We start from the raw sequence: 18,668 nt of genomic DNA on the forward strand, positions 1-18,668 counted from the left end.
CCTGACGACCTTCTCTTCCCCGGGCGCGACGCTGCTCATCACCGGGGGGAGCGGTCCTAGATCCGTGCGTGGTCCGGCCCCGGCCGCCACCGTGCGGGCGAGCTCCGGCCCCAGCCTCACCGCATTCGCGCCGGCCCCTCCACTCTCGAGCACCCCGCCCCAGCGCCCCGAGCACCCCGCCTCTCCCTGCCGCCGCGCCCCTCCCCTCCCCCTCTTCTTCCCCGGCGCTCCTTCCCCTTCTTCTTCCCCGGCCAGATCTGGCCCTCCCTCCTAGCCCTAGATATTTCTGTCGAGATATTTCTGCCATGGCTGCTCCGGCGAGCGGGTGCCCGCATGCCCTAGCCGCGCTCGGAGAAGTCGCCATGGTCGCCAGCCCGCGCCGTCCGTGGCCCCGAGCCGAGGAGCCCTACGCCGGGGCCACGCTGAGGAGCACCCCAGCCGGATCTGTCCCTCCCTCCTCTTCTTCTTCCCTGGCTAGATCCGGCCCTCCCTCTCCCGGCTCTCCCTCTCCTGGATCCGGCTCTCCCTCTCTCGGATCCGGCCAGTGGTGCGTGGTGGTGGTGGTGGCCGTCGTGCTCTACTTCTTCCACCCGACCCTACTGCTACGTCCACCCGCCGCCACCCTTTGTCGGAGCCGAGCGCGGCCAGAGCCGAGCTCCTCACTGCCGCCGCCGTGCTATGCTTCTCCTCCACCCACCACTGCTATGCTTCCCCGCCGGCGCCACGGTCTCGCCTCGCCGTCGTGGAGGCGCCGCGGTCTCGGACCAACATCAGCTCGCGTGGAGGAGACGCAAAGGGACGGAGAGAGGACGCAAGTTTGGGTACTCCGTTGGAGGGTTGTTTTTTACCGTAAAAGCATTGTGCACTATATATTTTGGGGATGGGTCACGGTTTGCCAACACCGTTGGAGACAGTCTACCAAACATCATATTCGGGCTGGCTGATATATTATTTCGTTGAAACGGTACGCTCGAGCGATCGGGGAAAGTCTTTGGAGAACGAAACTGCCAATCGCAAACCGCGGTTGCTTCGCACATCTGCGTCGTCACTAAGGCTAGATAACGAGCTGGCTCAGCTCGGCTCAACTCGGCTCGTTCTGGCTCGTTAAGATAACGAGCTAGCTTGGCTCGGCTCGTTATCCTAACGAGCCAGAAAGCCAGCTTAGCTTAGCTCGTTAAAAGCTTGAGCTGGTTCGTTAAGCTCGTGAGCCAGGTATAAAAAATACATAAAATATAATATTTATATTTATCTAAAGTTTGAGAATAATAATAATATAAAAGAAATACATCTAGACCAGTTACCAGTTAATTTATAGGGTCTAGACCAGTTACCAGTCAATTATAAGGTGCAAGACATGAAGTAATACAAAACAAATATAAGTTTTGATACTTTTTTTTCCTGGAAGCTTAACTTATTTAGCCTGCGAGCGGCTCACGAGCGGCTCGAAAGCTGGCTCGAGTTGACTCGTTATAGCTAACAAGCTAAAATCTTAACTCGGCTCGACTCGTTATCATAACGAGCTGAGCCAAGCCCAAGTCAAGCCAACCCTAAGCCGAGCGAGCGAGGTAACGAGCTTAGAGTTTCGGTGCTTAGTCGTCGCCTTCCGTTCCCTCTCCAACATCACAGTATCACACCGCAGCTAGCCCGCGTGTCCCCCAATCATACGTACCACCGCGGCGGTGTCCGCTTGCATCCTCCTTCCCCCGCCTCCACCCTCCACCTCCTCTCCCCCTCCCCTCCCGCGCCCGCCCCGCCGCTCGCGGATGCGCCGGCGCGCTCCCACCCCCAAACCCTAGCCCCGATCCCGATGGGCACGCCCCGCGCGGGGTCGCCGGCATCTCCGGTCACCGGCGACCGCTACCTCGACCTGCTCGTCCGCTTCGTGGCGCGCAACGCGGGCGCGCTGCTCGACGGCACCGTCACCCTCCGCCTCCACCCCGTCGGGCTCCACTACGTCGCCTCCCGCCTCGAAGCGCTTCGGGAGCTCGAGGCCGTGGGCGCCGGCGCGCCCGTCGACTACCTCCGCGCCTACGTCGCGGACCTCGGCGACCACCGCGCGCTCGAGCAGCTCCGGCGGATCCTGCGCCTCCTCACCTCGCTCAAGGTCGTCGCCCCGGGGCCCGGGCGCGACCCCGCGCCACTCTCACTACTGCCCTTCGCGCGCCTGCGCGTGCTCGAGCTGCGGGGCTGCGACCTCTCCACCTCGGCCGCCAGGGGCCTTCTCGACCTCCGACACACCCTCGAGAAGCTCGTCTGTTTCAATTCTACGGTGCGTTTCTGCTCTCCGCCGTGCAATTTCGTTTGGAATTCAGTTTTTGCGGCAATTCGCGCGGTGGTGACCACAGGCTGTACTTATGATCCTCAACTACCGTGAGCTATTTTGAACTGTCAAATTGTACCTACAGTTTGCTGTTCTGGTTCATGTACAGTTAGTATAGTGCCATGGATTTTAGCCTGTTTGCTTCAATACTATGGTTTTTAGACTGTTTGCTGGAATACTATGGTCACACTTTTGATGTATTCCTAGGATCTGATCGAATCCTGTTTAGTGTTTATTCAGCATGTTTCTGCCATTTCGTCAATCAATTTGATATTCGTGCTAAGATGCCTTCTAGTACTTATGTTTATTGTAGTTTCAGGTCATGCTTATGGGATTTAATGTAATGCTGTTTTAAGTCATCATCAAGCACTTTTACTCAATTCGAAATGAACGTAGTTCCTCAGCAGTTTCTCTGAGTTAAATAGATTTTAGCGTCTTACAGAGCTTCTCAAATCTCAAGTTCTTAGCGCCTGCAGTGCAGGGCTTTATTTGTATCAATGCTTGTGCTGCAGATACCATATATGCAACTGTAGCAACCATCCCTGCTGCGCTTGATATATTTGTTCCATGGCCTAGCCCTAATTAATAAGCTTTGGCATTAAAAAGGTGTTCATTCACGTGGCCTCTTGATGGATACAACACATTGTGATATGTATAGTTGCATGCATCTTCTTGTACTCTCTTTTGCAAGTTATGAAGGAAAATTTGGCTGGCATTTACTATTCATCTGAATTTGAGAGTTCGAGATTTACAGTCCCCTTAAAAACTATCAAGGGAGCAATGCTTCCTGGATAGTACATAGCATCTCTTCCTCTAGCTTTTCTGTTTTTCCCTGTTCCATGTGGCTTGGGCAGGTATCTGATATCAGCCATTGTACATGGTGTTCTAAAGTTCTTTATTGGCTGATGGAAATATGGAATGAAATTGAGCATGCATGTGGAAAACTCTAGTATTTAGTTGCAGCTTTGGTGGCTGTAACTTGATCGGGTTTTGTGATATTTATAGTATTTATAATGTATACAGTCAAATGTTCAGCAAGCACCAAACAATTCATCTAGCAAGAGTAGTAGCATTAATCATCTATTCATCAAGTAGTTATTTGGATCCAGCCTTCATTTCTAAGCACTTCCATGTTATGTGAATATTTTGGCCAAACTCACATTAGTTGACTTTCATGCTACCACAGGATGCTCTTAGGCATGTCTTCACAAGTAGAATCATGGATATCAAGGACTCACCTGTATGGAGCAAACTTTCATATGTCTCATGTGCATCTAATGGTGTAGTACTCATGGACGAATCGTTGCAATTGTTACCTGCAATTGAAACCTTGGATCTTAGTCGCAACAAGTTTGCAAAGGTGGACAATCTGCAGAAATGTACAAAGTTGCGAAATCTGGATCTTGGATTTAATCATTTGCGTTCGATTTCATCCTTGAGTGAGGTAAACATTTCCTTTATAATCCTGAACATTGCGCTGCAGATTAGCTTATTGCGTTTACACTCATTTAGTGGTATCTACAGTTACATGTGCTTTCTTGCAGGTTTCCAGTCGAATTGTAAAACTTGTTCTGAGAAATAACGCTTTAACTACAGTACATGGGATTGAAAATCTCAAGTCACTCATGGGGCTTGATCTCTCCTACAATATCATCTCAAATTTCTCAGAATTGGAAATGCTTGGCACTCTATCTCTGTTGCAAAACCTCTGGTTGGAAGGCAACCCAATCTGCTGTGCCCGGTGGTATCGAGCACACGTGTTCAGTTTTTTTCGTAATCCAGAGAATGTAAGTATTTGACTTCAAAGTATTAACACTTTTTGTTTCTTAAATTTCCCCCATCATAATAGTTTGTTCCGCAGTACTGGAGTAAAGTGACAGCTCTGTTCCCTGGCTTTTTCTGGTTCAGTTGAAGCTAGATGATAAAGGCATGAACACACAAGAATACTGGGAAAAGCAAGTGCTGTTTGCATGCAGACAAAATCAACCTGCTGGTTATGGATTTTATTTTCCTGCAATTGATGATCATGAAAATGAAGATGAAGACATGTTAAATTTGAAGATGGTATGTATCTGTGGTTCCATTATACCAGCTGCACTAAATTGATACATTGCATGTAGCACCATATATCAAGATTCCTTGGTTGGAAATTTTTTGTGTTACTATTCTCCTTTAGTATAGGTGATTTGGCACAGATATTGTGGTGAATAGCAATTATGCATGTGTTTTGTTCCATTTGCACACTCTTTTTTAGTTTTCACATGCAACGCAGAAGGTCCTTTTCTTACTTTCATGAATTTGGTCTCTAGTTGGTTCATCCCAGATGTTGGTGGATGTGATCTTCATTTTTAGAAGTGCAAGATCTGCCTTACATCCTTCTTTGCAAAAATGATACAGTGAACTAGCCTTGGACCTTGCATACACAGTCTGAGCATGCACGACTACTTTAGCGATTAAATGATATTGGTTCTCTTTTATTTACTGTAGAGAAGAATTTCCCGACTTGTGAGCATAGTGGAGGAAGAGAGAAATCTCTGTGATGAAGGTGTAGAGCAACAGTCAACCCACGGTGATAGTGACAGTTCTAAGAAGGATGAAACTGCAGCTGTTGATCATGACATAAGAATTGCTTCCTTGATAAACACCGCTGAATTGCTGAAGAAAGAAAAGTCAAGTAATTGGCTTCATGAATTTAAGGAGTGGATGGATGACAATACAGAGAAAACAGAAGGCGACAACCCATCTGTTGACTTAACTAATGGCAATGGGAAGTATGTCAGACAAAAGAAAAAGCAGAAAGCACACAAGGAGACTTCAAATAACATGTCGGATTTGGTACAAGTATCAGGAGGTGGCAGTAGCTCAAACCTTTTGGAATCAGATTCATCTTTCACGGATAATGCATTTTCTGGTTCGAATGGAGTCATCAAACAATCCTCAAATGAACTTAATTTTGACCAAGGTCATCTAAGGATGCACTTGAATTCTTTTCAACGACCTCCTTCCCTAGAGTTAGTAGCCACTTCACAAACTGACCCCTTTTCTGAGTTGGAAAATGGCTCTACAAATATGCTGGCAAATGGGACACCATCCAATACAATGAGCAAGTTAATAGAATCAAGTCCACCCCATACATATCCAAGTCCACAGTCACCTCCACAATACAAGGAGGACATTCTACATCGCAGACTTTTTCTGGAGGAAGAATTTTTGCAGATTTCAGGACATCTTCATTCTGTTGGTTCACTTGGTAGTGGTAGCAGCTGCAGCGATGGTTCTTCGAGTGATTTTGGTTCATGCAATTCTGAAGATGATTGTGAAGAAATTCAGACAAAGATGGAGTTGTCTCGTAATGGCCAGATGGTTTTATTTCCTTTTGTAAATGGTGATGATCATGAGGCAAAGAATAACTTAGAGCATTTTTCAGGGGAGAATACTTTGTCTGACCATTCAGAAGAAGGTGAGCCGAGTTGTTCAGATCACAGAGAGTTTGATATTGAGGAGTTCCATGACAGTAACCAGAGAAATGGTCATCTAGGTCATTATTTAGGCCATTTAATTGGACAAAAAGGCAAGGAGAAGTTTAAGTGGAGGGTATTTCCTTTCAAGAATCATAATGGTACCAAACTAGAAATTCCAAAAATGAATGGCGATCAGGTGGCTGAGCATGTTTTAGTTGAAGGAAATGGCCAGTTGACATGCAAACCAAGCAAAAGTACTCACAAGGAAGACTCTAAAAGTCATTCTTCTAATATCCTGCATAAGAACAATTCATCTGTTAGCACAAATATAATTCCTCATGAAACAGGCGAACACAAGACTCTTGAGGATTTCTTCAACTTGGAAATAGCAAACAAGGATGGGTCTGAAACATGTGAACAAGTAGCTTGTTGTGCATACATGTTTCAGGATTCAAGTGGTTTAGTTCAAAGGTGAGTTGTTTTCTCTGTGTTCTTCATTCCTGAAAATGTTATAAGAGAGTGCACCATATGAATTGGAATGCGCCATATTGATGAACTGATTTTGCATTGTCTAATAAATTGGAATGCACCATATGAATGAGCTAAATGAAAAATTGTATTTTGTTGGGCTACAAGATTTGAGAATAATGGTTTGTAGAACTTCTGTGAATACTATGAGTACTATGTAGAGTAGTATCTTTCTGTAAGTTTAAAGATTAAGGACTTAATACTCGGAAGAAAAAAAAATGAAGAGAAAAAGAAGGTTTAGGGCTTGAGTACAACATGTCGGATGAATGTAATCACCCCTTTTTTCTGCCAGAGCTAGTTTTAATCCAAAGGAATACACCTCTGCAGCACTTTGTGAATTGCATTTCTTTATCTTCAAATTTGCAGATTAGTTAAAGAAGAAATGTGCTTGTTGTGGACTTCTTGTATCGGGTAGTTGGTGCTACCCTTTATATATGCACCATTTACATATGTGCTTTACCAATTCTATTGCATGGTAACAGGCATGCAGCTGTTTCCATTTGTCAATGCATCAAGCAGTTACCAATAGCATCTCGATTGAAACCAAAATAGCCACCTTCAAACTAACCAGATGTTTGCTGTATTTAATTGTAAGCCACATTGCTTAAATGACACTTTAAGTCTGAAGAAACTGAAATTTCCTGGACGTGCAGTTAGTATGGATTCACATTATAGTTTATACCATCTGTACTTGACAGTTTTTCTTTTCCCTTCTGTAGAGAGGTAGCCTTGCTGCGAAGTTCTCAAAACAAATTGTATGTGCTACTACTTGATATGGTTTTTGATGGACAAGGTATAGCTACTTAATTTCCTACATATTGTTTAGATTCACCATCTGAATTATGTTTCTTGTTTCCTTGTTTTTATTTGATAACTGTGACAGGTCATTTACACAATCATTTGCTTGATAGAAGCTTTTATTACCCATATCTCTATTTGGACCTTTGTTATTGCCGTAATTTCTAATGTATTGATTAATTTACAGAAACCATGCCAAGAGTTTTGGGCAGCTATAGTCTGGAAAGTCTAGAAAAAGTTTCGACTGGGCTGGGACTACAGGCACTGAGGTGTGCTAGCATATCAATCGTTATTCGTCAACAGTGGTGGCTTAGTTTACCTGGGGCTTACTTTTATTTTTCAATGTGACAGAGTACACATGTCAGATGATACAACTTATCTATTCTTCACAAGGACTTCCAAGGAAGCACAAGATGTACTTTGGCTCTTGAGTGTAACCAACTTCCCCAAATTAAACCACAAGATACAATTTCAAAGGTGTAGTCTTGGTAGTTTCTACAATCATCACGACTAATAATCTTCTTTTTGAGCCAAATGAAGAATGCTTATCTTGTTTTTTTAAAGCTTATATTCCATGTCTCTTATTATGCTTATTGTGCAATTTAAATGACAGTTGGGAGAACATCCAAGTTAAATCGTTCGAGAAATGTATTATACGCAGAACTGCAAATATGGGAATATTTCTCTACTCTATGTTGATGTTCTGGAGGAATGACGCTGAAGGTACCATTGTCTTGCAATCTGGGTGATGAAACGTCCCTATATTTTATTCATGGAATTCATGGAACACATCAGAATTACCTTTCCATTCTTTGAAGTCTGCATTGTAACTAAATTGGAATTACTTGTTTGCTGCAAACATTGGTCGGGGTCTTCTTCAGTTTATTTCTTTGGCCTTATATTAACTTTGGGCCCAATGTTAAGTCATCTCAAATAAGTCATTGTTCGTTACAGCAACAACAATATATCCTTTTAGTCCCAAGAAAGTTGGGGTACGCTAGAGTTGAAACCCAATATGATCCACCAGCAAAAAAGGAAAAGAAAGAGAAATATATACAAGGCATCAATAACGATATTATTGGGGGATCTAAAGCTTGTTCATGGTTTAGGCACGTGAATAGCTGCTTTCCTTGTACTCCTATCCAAGGGCAATTATTTGTGTATATAATTGTTCGTTAAATCTTAGTATATTTAGTCAATCAAGTAGATATGTCTACTGTATACTTGTATATGGGTGCAATCATGTGAACTTTCAGTGCAAACTCCTGGCTGTCGCATGTCCCAAATATTCACTCTTAACTCCAATTGATCATTTCCTACTTTATATTCTTGATTACTCTTACAAGTTGCTGAAACATTATTGGTCAATTTTCTTCTGCAGAAGACTCCCTTTGTATTAGATCCATCTTTGTCATTGAAGGCTCCGTATTGGTGTGCATTGAGGACCTAGATCAGTTTGGTGGTATCCCTTATGATTCAAATCCCCCGTACTTTTCTCTTGATGCATCTTGTTCTATTAGCAATATCCGAGAAGTGGTAAGTAGCAATTTGTTTTTTGCAATTCCAAATTTTCTGGCTCACTACATGATAATTTGCAACATTGTTATTTTCATATACCCTTTCTTAACTCCGTCAATTAAAATCATATATGTTGTTTAATATCTAATATGCACACCATCTTCTGTTTAGCAGAAATGACTTTTCTAAGATAGTCGCTAAACTAGAACAATCTCTTATGGTTCCAGTTCTGTCTTGATTAACTTTGTACTTAGGAATGATAGCTTTCTGACTTTCTCGCCATTATGTACTGTGTTTTGAAAAGAATTTAACTTTTCGCCTTAGATTGCTACTCAAATTATCAACTATTACAAGGGTCTTGTATTGCTGCTCTTACCTGCCCAATCACTATCGAAATTGAAGGGGGGAAACTATAGAATATTTTAGCCCATTGTAGCTCATAAGCTGGTGGACATGAAGTCATTCAAGCAAGCTCATTGATAATTGCATGTAATATGTGAAAATTATCCTCTCAAAAAATATGTGAAAATTATGGTAAACTTGTCAAACAGATGCAGATATGTAATCAGGACGGCCATATGGTTAGAAGGAAAAAACAAAGAAAAAAAAGGTGTTTCTGGGGACATCATAGAGACGAATCATGTTTTGGGGGATAGGCGCAATGTCACTTCTATTGAATGAAAGCATTTTTATTTTTTTTGCTTTTTTCTCAGAAAAAAATAAATAACTTGTTCGGGAAGAACATAGATGACAAAGTTAGGTGTCATGGAGCTGATAGTGGCAAGCATAGATTTTATATCCAACACGGTTAGTGGATTCTGTTACAATAGAGGTCAAGGAATAATATGGTTTTCTGCTAGCTGTTACCTACTACCTTAATGAGTTTATCTTGAAATCTTATAGTTCTGATGTTAGTCCTTGTCATATTCATGGCATGGGCAATGGGTGCTTGTGCTTCTTGTTTTGTTTATTGCCCCACAAATTGTGCGAGGTCATTGAAAAAGCTGATATTGTTTGCAATGTGTACCTTCAGGTCATGGATCAGCGCAACGACAAATGTTTGACATTGATTTTGGATAGTCGTAGGCAAGGAGAGTTTCACGATAGCATCCAAAATCCTCAAAACAAGCAGTCTGATGAAATCGGCACAGTACATACATGGAAACTTAAGTGGTTCTCTGAAGAAGCATCTCTGAAGTTTATTTCTGTACTTAAGCCTCTATACTCGACAGCAACAGCTTCGTCTTTACCTGTAAAGTGCATATCCTGATAAGGGCGTACCCAGTGCAGAGAGCTCCCGCTCTGTGCGGGGTCTGGGGAAGGGTGTCAGTGGCAAGCCTTACCCTCGCATGTGCAATGCGAGGAGACCGCGACTCGAACCCGGGACCTTCCGGTCACAGGCGGTAAGACTCTACCGCTTGCACCAGGCCCGCCCTTCAAAGTGCATATCCTGATAATGTCGGTTATTATAGTTCTACGGTGATTTCATTCATTCTTTTTGGGGTTTGTATATGTAGCTGTTAATCTGTACAGTTTGATAGTTAGGTTCTAGGTTTGTGTTTCCTGTATTCTTTGTAGTTATTAGATGGTTTTCCCAGCCTGTTGTACAGAACAGAGCGAGTAGGAGTGTAAATGAATGGGGTTGCAGTTTTGGCAGCGGGCGGAAAGTTTGTTCAGAACCTCTTGCGGTGCGTATTGTCGCAACGATGGTTTGATCAGGAATTCACGGAAGACTGCGAAGAAACACAGTTTGGCAGCTACGCTTAACAGACCATAGGATAGGACTGGTACTACCCATGATGAACAATGGGACTCGCATGCTGAAACTCAATTACCTGTCGGATCATAGGATAGGACTGGTACTACCCATGATGAACAATGGGACTCGCATGCTGAAACTCAATTACCTGTCGGATCTACTTAGTACCTTCACACTCTACTCGTTACACTGCTGTGTCTAATTTGCTACCGTTATTCATCATCGCCAGCATGTGAAGCCGTGACGGGATCGGCGGCAGCCCGACATCAGCAACACCTTCCAGCTGCTGCACGACGAGCCCCATGGTCGGCCGGTCGCCTTCTTCATCCTGGATGCACCAGCACGCTACCTTGCAGACCCTCTCAAGCTCCTTCACGTTGGCATCACCGTCGATCTTCTCGTCTAGCAGGCCGACCACGTCCCCCGCGTGCAGCCTGATGGCGGCGTGCACTGGGAAGTACACAGTGGAGATGGGCCCCGCCTCCGAGGAGCCGTTGTTCCGGCGGCCCGAGACGAGCTCGAACAGGAGCAGGCCGAAGCTGTACACGTCGGCCTTGGCGGTGACCGGCGCGCCCGCGAGCCACTCTGGCGCCAGATAGCCCATCGTTCCCCGCATGGTGGTCAGAACGCGGCTGAAGTCGTGGCCGACAAGCTTGGCCATGCCGAAGTCTGCGAGCTTCGCGCCCAGCTCCTCATCAAGGAGGATGTTCTCCGGCTTGATGTCGCAGTGTATGATGCACTCCCGGCACTTCTCGTGCAAGTAAGACAGCCCCCTGGCCACGCCAACTGCGATGCCAAGCCTCTGGCTCCAGCTCAAGACCTTGGAGCTCGAGCTGTTCTTGAACAGGTACGCGTCCAGCGAGCCGTTGGGCATGTAATCGTATACGAGCGCCTTCTTGTTCCCCTCGGAGCAGAAGCCGCGGAGGCGGACCAGGTTGATGTGGTGGATCATGCCGAGGGTGACGACCTCGGCGCGGAACTGCTTCTCGCCCTGCCGCAAGCCGTCGAGCCTCTTGACGGCCACGGGCGTCGTGTCGGGGAGAGTCCCCTTGTACACCGAGCCGAAGCTGCCGCTCCCGAGCTTCTCCGTGAAATCCCGCGTCGCCGCTTTCACGGCCTGGTAGTCGAACAGCAGCAGCGAGCCCTGCACCGCCGTTACCTTGCCCTTCCCCCGCCGCTTCCGCAAAACCACCGCCACCGCCACAACGATTATGAGGCCCGCCAGGAGTAGGACCACGGCAGACACTGAGCTGCTAATGATCACCATTGACTTCCTCCAAGAATGATGCGCCGCAGGCGGTGGCACCTCCGAGGCTGCGACACGGACGTGAAGAACAACAGCCCCCGCGATGCCTTGATCGCCAGGGAGTGTCTTCAGGTTGACGAGCTCGCCCTTCCACACCAAGCACTTCGCTGCGTCGTAGGCGTAGGCAGTGCAGGAGCAGTCTCGCAGGCAGGAGACAGCACACGTCTTGTCGCTCCGGGCTCCGGCCGCCTCTGCCGAGCCTCCCGGAAGCTCCACGGCGTACGGCAGCTTCAGGAAGCCGTCGTTGGGACAATCCAGTTTGGTCCGCCTCACACACCCTGAGGCCGTGTTCCCCAGCTTCCACTCCCCCCGCGACCGCGGCGCAAAGGCCGCGGGACACTCGCACATGGCGCTGGAGGTGTTGCGGCACACACCGAAGGGCCCGCAGGAGCCGTAGACGTCGCACCCGTCGTGGGGCTCGGAGCAGAAGAGGATCCACTTCCCTGCCTCCGGGCTCCACTGCCGCCGCTGCATCTGCCCGTTCACTTCCAGCACGAAGTTGCCGATGCCCGGTACCCGGTTCTTGTAGCTGAAGAAGTTCACGCTGGCGTTGGGTGCGTACGGGACGCCGTCGAAGTAGCCCGACCGCATCTCCGGCACGTTCTCGAAGACCTCGCCGTCCCACACGCCGGTCGTCCAGTACTGGTGCGTGCCGCCGGCGAGCAGGTCAAACTTGGCCTGCCCGCGCGGGTCGATCTCCATGGAGAAGGCGGCGGGCGCCGGGTTCTCCGAGTCGGTCCACGACGTCAGGAAGCTGTGCACGCCGCGGGCCCTGTCGTAGCCGAGCCTAGCCCCGGGGAGCCACGTGTCCGTGGGGTGGTCGAAGCTCTGCCACGCCACGGACGACGACGCCGACGCGTTGCTCCGCACCACGAGGTTGCCGTCATCCTGGAGCGTGGCGACGGTGGTGCGCGGCGGCGACGGGGAGGACGCGTTGGACGACCACAGCAGGGTGTTGGATGGCGTCGCGTGGAGGAGGAGCTCGCCGCGGTCGCTCAGCGTGAAGCGAGAGGCCGACGGCTCAAGGATCGGGCGGTCACGGTTCGCCACCCACACGACCGTTTGCTTGGAGACCTTCCTGAACCAGATGCCGATGTAGTGCTTCTTGGACTTGCCCGGGGAGAAGAGGCCGAGCTCGAAGTTGCCGCCCTTGGAGACCAGCGTCTCGTTCCATGGGAGAGACTGGCCCAAGGTGAGCGTGTCCGTCGTTGCTCCGCTTATTTGGCGGAGGTCCACGCTGGAGAAGAGCAGGAAAACGAGGATGAGCATGGTGGCTTGCAGTTACAGCTTCTGCTTCTTGAGCTAAGGATTGTTGGTCTTCGTTTGTTGTTTCAGATACAAGAATCAGCCCGAGGCAATTATATAAAGCATCATGCGTGGATCTTGGAATTGGATCAGGGCATCGCGTGTCCGTGCGGGCATTCACAATTTTCAATTGTTTTTGGCAGTCCGTGGGACCTCTCGATTGTGTCCCTACTCCGTAACAGTCAACATTTGGGATGTGTTGATTTAACATGAGAGTGAGACGAAGTCACGGACTGGATCATGGAAAATCGTCATTCAAAAGTAAATTTGTTTATTTGCACATTTAATATGGATGGTGCGCTAAAAAGACAAGATTTATACTGGTTTGGTCAAAATGTCCCTACGTCCAGTTCGTAGCTGCTGCTCATGTTATTTGCACTGAAAGATTCATAGTAGAGGTTACAAACGGACGAGAGAGGGATAAGTCCTAAGTCTCTGATGGAAAAGGTTGAAAGGGCGCTGAGAGCTTGGTTGCTGCTCAGCCGTGTGTTATGTAATGCACGGTGTGTTCTATTGATCCGTTCCTTTAGTGGGGTGTCCTGTCTTACCTTTTATAGACCAAGGGAAAGTAGGGATTACAGATGAGACAAAGAAGAAAAATCAGAGGCAAAGACATTTCTTCGAAGGTGCCGGGTCTTCCTTTTCTTTTGAGCGAGCCCTGCTGACACGGCAGACGGTGCCAGGGATAGCTTCATGTTGGGCGTCTGTCCGCTGATGTTGCCATGCTATGGCTTGACCAGCAAGTGGTCACGTCCCATCCTGTCCCGGCGGGCGGCACAATGGACTAGGGTGTTGATCCGTGACCCTACGAGGAGCAGACGGCGCAGCGACCGCACGTCCGTCACTGTAGAGGAAGCGAGTCTCCTCCTGGACCGTAGTGATTGTCGTATTCTTCCATCAGGATCCGCGCCCGAGGACAAATGGCGACGCCCACAATACTGTAAGACAAATGTCGGCGCCCACAACACTGTTCCGGCTCTGACATGCCCGGAAGGGCTTTAAAGCACTCGTCTTGTCATACCCTGACGGTACTTTCCTGTAGACGTGTAGGGTATGGTCCTCGGTATTGCTGTTAACTTGAGTGTCCTGCCTTATCTGCGCACGTAGTTATAAAGGAGCAGCGCGCAGACTCGAGCGAGACGGAGCTAGCCCCCAAATGTTCGGCGAGGCGAAACCAGGCCTCAGACGTCGGGCGAGGCGGAGCCAAGCCAGCCTCCGGACGTCGGACGAGGCGGAGCAAGCCCCGGATGTCGGGTAAGGCAGAGTCTGCCCTCAGACGTCGGGCTAGGCGGAGCCAGACCCCAAACGTCGGGCTAGGCGGAGCCAGCCCCTAGATGTCGAGCGAGGCGGAGTCTGCTCCAAGACGTCGGGCGAGGCGGAGCCAGCCCCTGGACGTCGGGTGAGGCGGAGTTTGCCCTCAAACGTCGGGCGAGGCGGAGCCAGTCCCTAGACGTCGGGCGAGGCGGAGCCAGCCCCTGGGGGTTGGACGAGGCGGAGTCTAGCCTTAGATGTCAGGCGAGGCAGAGCCACCCCTCGGGAGTCAGCTTGGGGCGGGACCCATGGTCTCAGTGGATGGACGAGGAGTGACCCAACAAGCGGTGTAGTCGCGCTCTTGATCGCGCGGATGAATCAACGTTCGACGGTCATTAGCTCCTCCTCTTCGGGTACCCTAATATTGGTCCCCGACAGTAGCCTTCGAGCCCCCAGGCGTTCGAGTAGAATTGCCTGGTGGATTTTTCACTTGCTAATGGGTGCGCGCGAGCGCACCCGGTGGATGTAGCCCCCGAGCCTGCAGAGGAGTAGGATACTCCTTTGGAGGGTTTTTCGAAAGAGAGGATTCTGAGAGCCCTTGCCCTCTATTGTTGCCCACGGCGTGCCTTGAAGATGGTGATTTCTTCTTCGTCGAGGTCGAACCCTTTGCGGGTATGGTCGTGAGATTTAGTGGTTGTTTAGCCAGATAGCTCAATTGGGATCTTGGTATCCTGTTCACCAGGATCCGGTCAGGGTCAGCCCCGCTGAGGCTTGATCGTGGACCGAGACTCCCGTGAAGCTTGCACGCCTGAATTTTGGCCGATCGCAGGCCCATCCTTTGTCGTAAGGGTGCCTTGGGACGGCCATCGAAATCATTGATGGGCTAGCCCTCGAACTCCTAGGCCCAGCCAGGCCGGATGAACGCTTTTTGACCTGTATCCTTTTGCTGGTAAAGAGTCCTAGTCTGCCTGGGGAGGCGAAACCTCTGGCGTGACTTCGGAGGGAAAGGATAGGGGATGGGGGCGCATATCCCATGATGTGATGTGGTGGCGGATCATGGCAGGCGTGGAGATCTAGGCGGACGGTCGCCTTCCTCGTATCCGTCGCCCCTATAAAACCAAAGGGGTCGCCCCTAGGGTTTTGTACTTTGCCTCCTTGCCTTTGCATCTACAACCTCCGCCGCCAATCGCCTAAGCCTCCCGCATTCGCATCTCGGCCATCGTCAAATTCACATCCACCCACCCTAATCCTGCAATGGAGCCTTGGTGCCACTCTGATATCACCCTCCAACGCTTGGAGGGCCTCATTCGCCGTGGTCTTCTTTGTGCATGGACTGCCACCGAGGAGTGATGGCTGCCCAGAGATGAGGACACGCCGTCGCCACTCGACGGCTACATCATGTCCTTCGCTCACTTCCATGAGTGGGGATTCACCACCCCTGCCCACAAGTTTATTTGGGGATTGCTGCACTACTACAAGGTAGAGCTGCAGCACCTTAATCCCAACAGAATCCAACACATTGCGGCATTCATCGCCCTGTGTGAGGGGTTCCTAGGGATTAGCCTCCACTTAGACCTGTGGTAGTACTTCTTCGTCGTCGCCCTCCTGAAGAAGTGGGAGAAGAAGCAGGAGCTAAACGCACCGATGGGATGCGCCGGCATTCAACTCTGCAACAACTGGGTCAGCGAGTAGCCACCGATGCATCTGTCAACCTCCAACAAGGGGTGGCATTCGCATTGGTTCTACGTCAAGAACAACACAGCCACCCCCTTGCTAGAGTTCACCGAGCGCCTCATCGAAGAGGTCCCAAAATTGTGGAGGAAGTGGGGGTACTGGAGAAAGACAAGAGGAGAATCCAGGACCATCTCACCGCCATCCGAATCCTGAAGGAGAGGGGCATAAAGGGGTTGGGGATCATCGATGCCTACCACACACGGAGGGTGGCACCGCTGATGAGGTGCGCGCTTCCCCTACACATGATGGCGCCTGGGGTGTCACTCGATGGGATGGCACTCATCGAGGGAGCGCTCTCCCCCTCCAAAGTGGTGTAGCGCATCAAGGAGGCGATGGAGCCTCCGCGGGATGACGTCAGCGCTATCCTTGATTTTGTGTATATCGTCTTCGTAAGTTTTCTTTCCTCGTGCCTCCTTTTCGATTGAACTCCTGACCTCTTGATGCTGATATTGAGATAAGGGGACCAGCCAAAGAGACTCATCCTTATGGACCATGTAGTTCCACTATCGAAAGACCCGTCCATGACGGTGGTCAACCGCGCTGCGGCCGAGCGGCAACGGAAGGTGAAGGAGGACGAGAGGAGGAAGAAGCGGCAGAAGTTGTGTGCGTGGGAGTGCGAGGAGGAAACCAACAGTGACGATGATGACGATGAGGAAAAGATGATGAGGTAGTTGCCGACACCGAGTGGGATGACCTGGAGAGCGAGGATACGCTGACAAGTATCCACTTGTCCTTGTTGGGACCCTTCCCATTTCATGCAGGGGAAGTGAGTCGATGAGGCCGATGAAGATGGGCCAAACCGTTAGCCCATCCTCAGAACAAGTAGGGGCAGGTGGATCTACCACCGTGCCCGAGGTGCCAGCGGAGGGGAGCGGCCTCGCCATCGTGCCTCAAGAGCCAGCGGGGGCGGGTGGATCCATCGCCGTGCCCCAAGAGCCAGCGGTGGTGGGCGGATCTTCCGCCATCCTCGAGGTGCCGAGGGAGGGGGATGGCTCCACCGCCACACCCTTGAGTGCAAGGGAGGTGAGCCCCTCGGCCCTGGAGCAGAGGGCTAGCACAAAACGGCCTCATCCCGAGGAGGCAGAGAAGGGACTTGGGGGTTCATCTCCCAAACATATCTAACACCCAATACCACCAATGTAAGTCCTCAACTCCTCTGTTTTCTTTGTTCTTAGCATGACTTATGCCTTTTCTTCTCTTGTAGCATCTTGAGGCGACGCAATCCTTTATCGGTGGCGCCACAGAAGAGCGGCGTCCTTCAAGTGAGGCTGGAGCCATCGGCTAAAGTCACACGAGTCTTGGGCAGGACTGATGCCGCTAGCATTGCTGCCTTATCGGCTGGTCAAGCACCGCTCATGGTGGTTCCCGTGCCCTCGGCTTGATAGGTAGACAAGAGGACCCAATAGACGCCCTTGGAGGTCGTTACGCAGCTGACAATGGAGGTGATCCTACTATCAGCGATGGGGTAGATGGATCTACTGGTCACGCATGCGGTGTCAGCCGTAGTGGATGTGATGCCACCCGTCGAGGCCTCGCCGATGCAGGTGGAGGTGGCAGTGGCTTCAATGGGCAGGCCACAGTCGGACACCATCATGGCGGCACCAAGGTAGCGGTGTAATCCGAGCCACTGTTGGCCCAAGTGACGGCGCCTGACATGGGGCGAACGGAGGGGGACATGGCCGAGGGGCCCTCGGACGTTGCGGCGGTGGCAGAGAGGACCGGCGGGGAGCCGCTCCTAGCCCTAATATCAAGGGGCAGCCGCTCACCTACGCAAGACGAGTACCTGCTCCGGTGGGTGAATCCACAGCACTCGTCATCGACACTCTTTACCCTCGATGATGCTGCTGAGAGCATGGAGCCGGAGAGTCTCGATGAGGGGATTGTGGCCATGCTAGAAGCTCTGAATCATACTAGGGGTGCCATGCACGATGTCATCATTCCCAACGGCCAAGTATTTACTTAATCTATCCTCTCGCCCTCTTCTTTCTTCATGTATTTTTGTGTTCTGACTACCATCTTTTTTTAGTCTCTTATCACTCGCAGCTAGGAGAAATCTCGGTTCCTTCATGAGCATAAGGAGGATTGGGACCGCCTCCTCGACAAGGCATGGTTGCATGGGGACGTGACCGCCTAGCTCCAACAGAGGGTGACTGAGTTGACTCCCCTTGCTGAGGAGGCGGGAAGTCTCCAGTTGTGGGAGGCTTATGCCCGTCAGGACATGGAGGAGGCCAAGAAGGCATTCTAGGATCTATTGGTTAGGGCACAACAGGATGAGGAGGAGGCCGCCAGAGTCCGGAAGGAGCGGGACGAGCTGCTCCAGAGGGACGCCGAGGCCCGCTGAAAGCTCTAGTTTGGTTTTGGTTAATTGATGAAACCCTAAGTGCTAACCTAGTTTATCAAAGTGATTATGAGATAGGTAGCACTACTCTAAGTGATGAAGCAATGGCGAAGATCATGACGATGGTGATGGCATGGTGATGATCAAATGCTTGAACTTGAAAAGAAGAAAGAGAAAAACAAAAGGCTCAAGGCAAAGGTATAAATAGTAGGAGCCATTTTATTTTGGTGATCAAGACACTTAGTGAGTGTGATCATATTTAGGTTAGATAGCCGTACTATTAAGAGGGGTAAAACTCATATTGAAATGCGGTTATCAAAGTGCCACTAAATGCTCTAACTCACTGCATA

The 18,668-nt window shown here is 49.6% G+C and overlaps 2 protein-coding genes across 4 annotated transcripts; one reads left to right on the forward strand and one right to left on the reverse strand.

Annotated features, from left to right (window-relative positions):
- The first annotated feature begins 1,688 nt into the window (after positions 1 to 1,688).
- On the forward strand, positions 1,689 to 10,292 carry LOC136549839 (uncharacterized). Of its 3 annotated transcripts, none has more exons than XM_066541278.1 (12): positions 1,689 to 2,269; positions 3,507 to 3,764; positions 3,865 to 4,107; positions 4,229 to 4,384; positions 4,808 to 6,035; positions 6,129 to 6,252; positions 7,029 to 7,102; positions 7,295 to 7,376; positions 7,459 to 7,584; positions 7,721 to 7,830; positions 8,489 to 8,643; positions 9,659 to 10,292. In XM_066541278.1, exons 1-12 carry the CDS (start codon positions 1,808 to 1,810, stop codon positions 9,893 to 9,895), a joined length of 3,255 nt encoding a protein of 1,084 aa, XP_066397375.1. In that variant the 5' UTR covers positions 1,689 to 1,807; the 3' UTR covers positions 9,896 to 10,292. The 3 variants fall into 3 exon arrangements, with proteins under 3 accessions (XP_066397375.1, XP_066397369.1, XP_066397363.1); XM_066541272.1 differs by having other exon boundaries at positions 1,690 to 2,269; positions 4,808 to 6,252; positions 9,659 to 9,879; positions 10,064 to 10,292; XM_066541266.1 differs by having other exon boundaries at positions 1,690 to 2,269; positions 4,808 to 6,252.
- A 223-nt stretch (positions 10,293 to 10,515) lies between these two features.
- On the reverse strand, positions 10,516 to 13,088 carry LOC136549859 (G-type lectin S-receptor-like serine/threonine-protein kinase At2g19130). The gene has a single exon (XM_066541287.1). It carries the CDS (start codon positions 12,957 to 12,959, stop codon positions 10,569 to 10,571), a length of 2,391 nt encoding a protein of 796 aa, XP_066397384.1. The 5' UTR covers positions 12,960 to 13,088; the 3' UTR covers positions 10,516 to 10,568.
- Positions 13,089 to 18,668: the final 5,580 nt, after the last annotated feature.

This window comes from Miscanthus floridulus, chromosome 1, assembly GCF_019320115.1.
Source record: "Miscanthus floridulus cultivar M001 chromosome 1, ASM1932011v1, whole genome shotgun sequence".
Classification (NCBI taxonomy): domain Eukaryota; kingdom Viridiplantae; phylum Streptophyta; class Magnoliopsida; order Poales; family Poaceae; genus Miscanthus; species Miscanthus floridulus.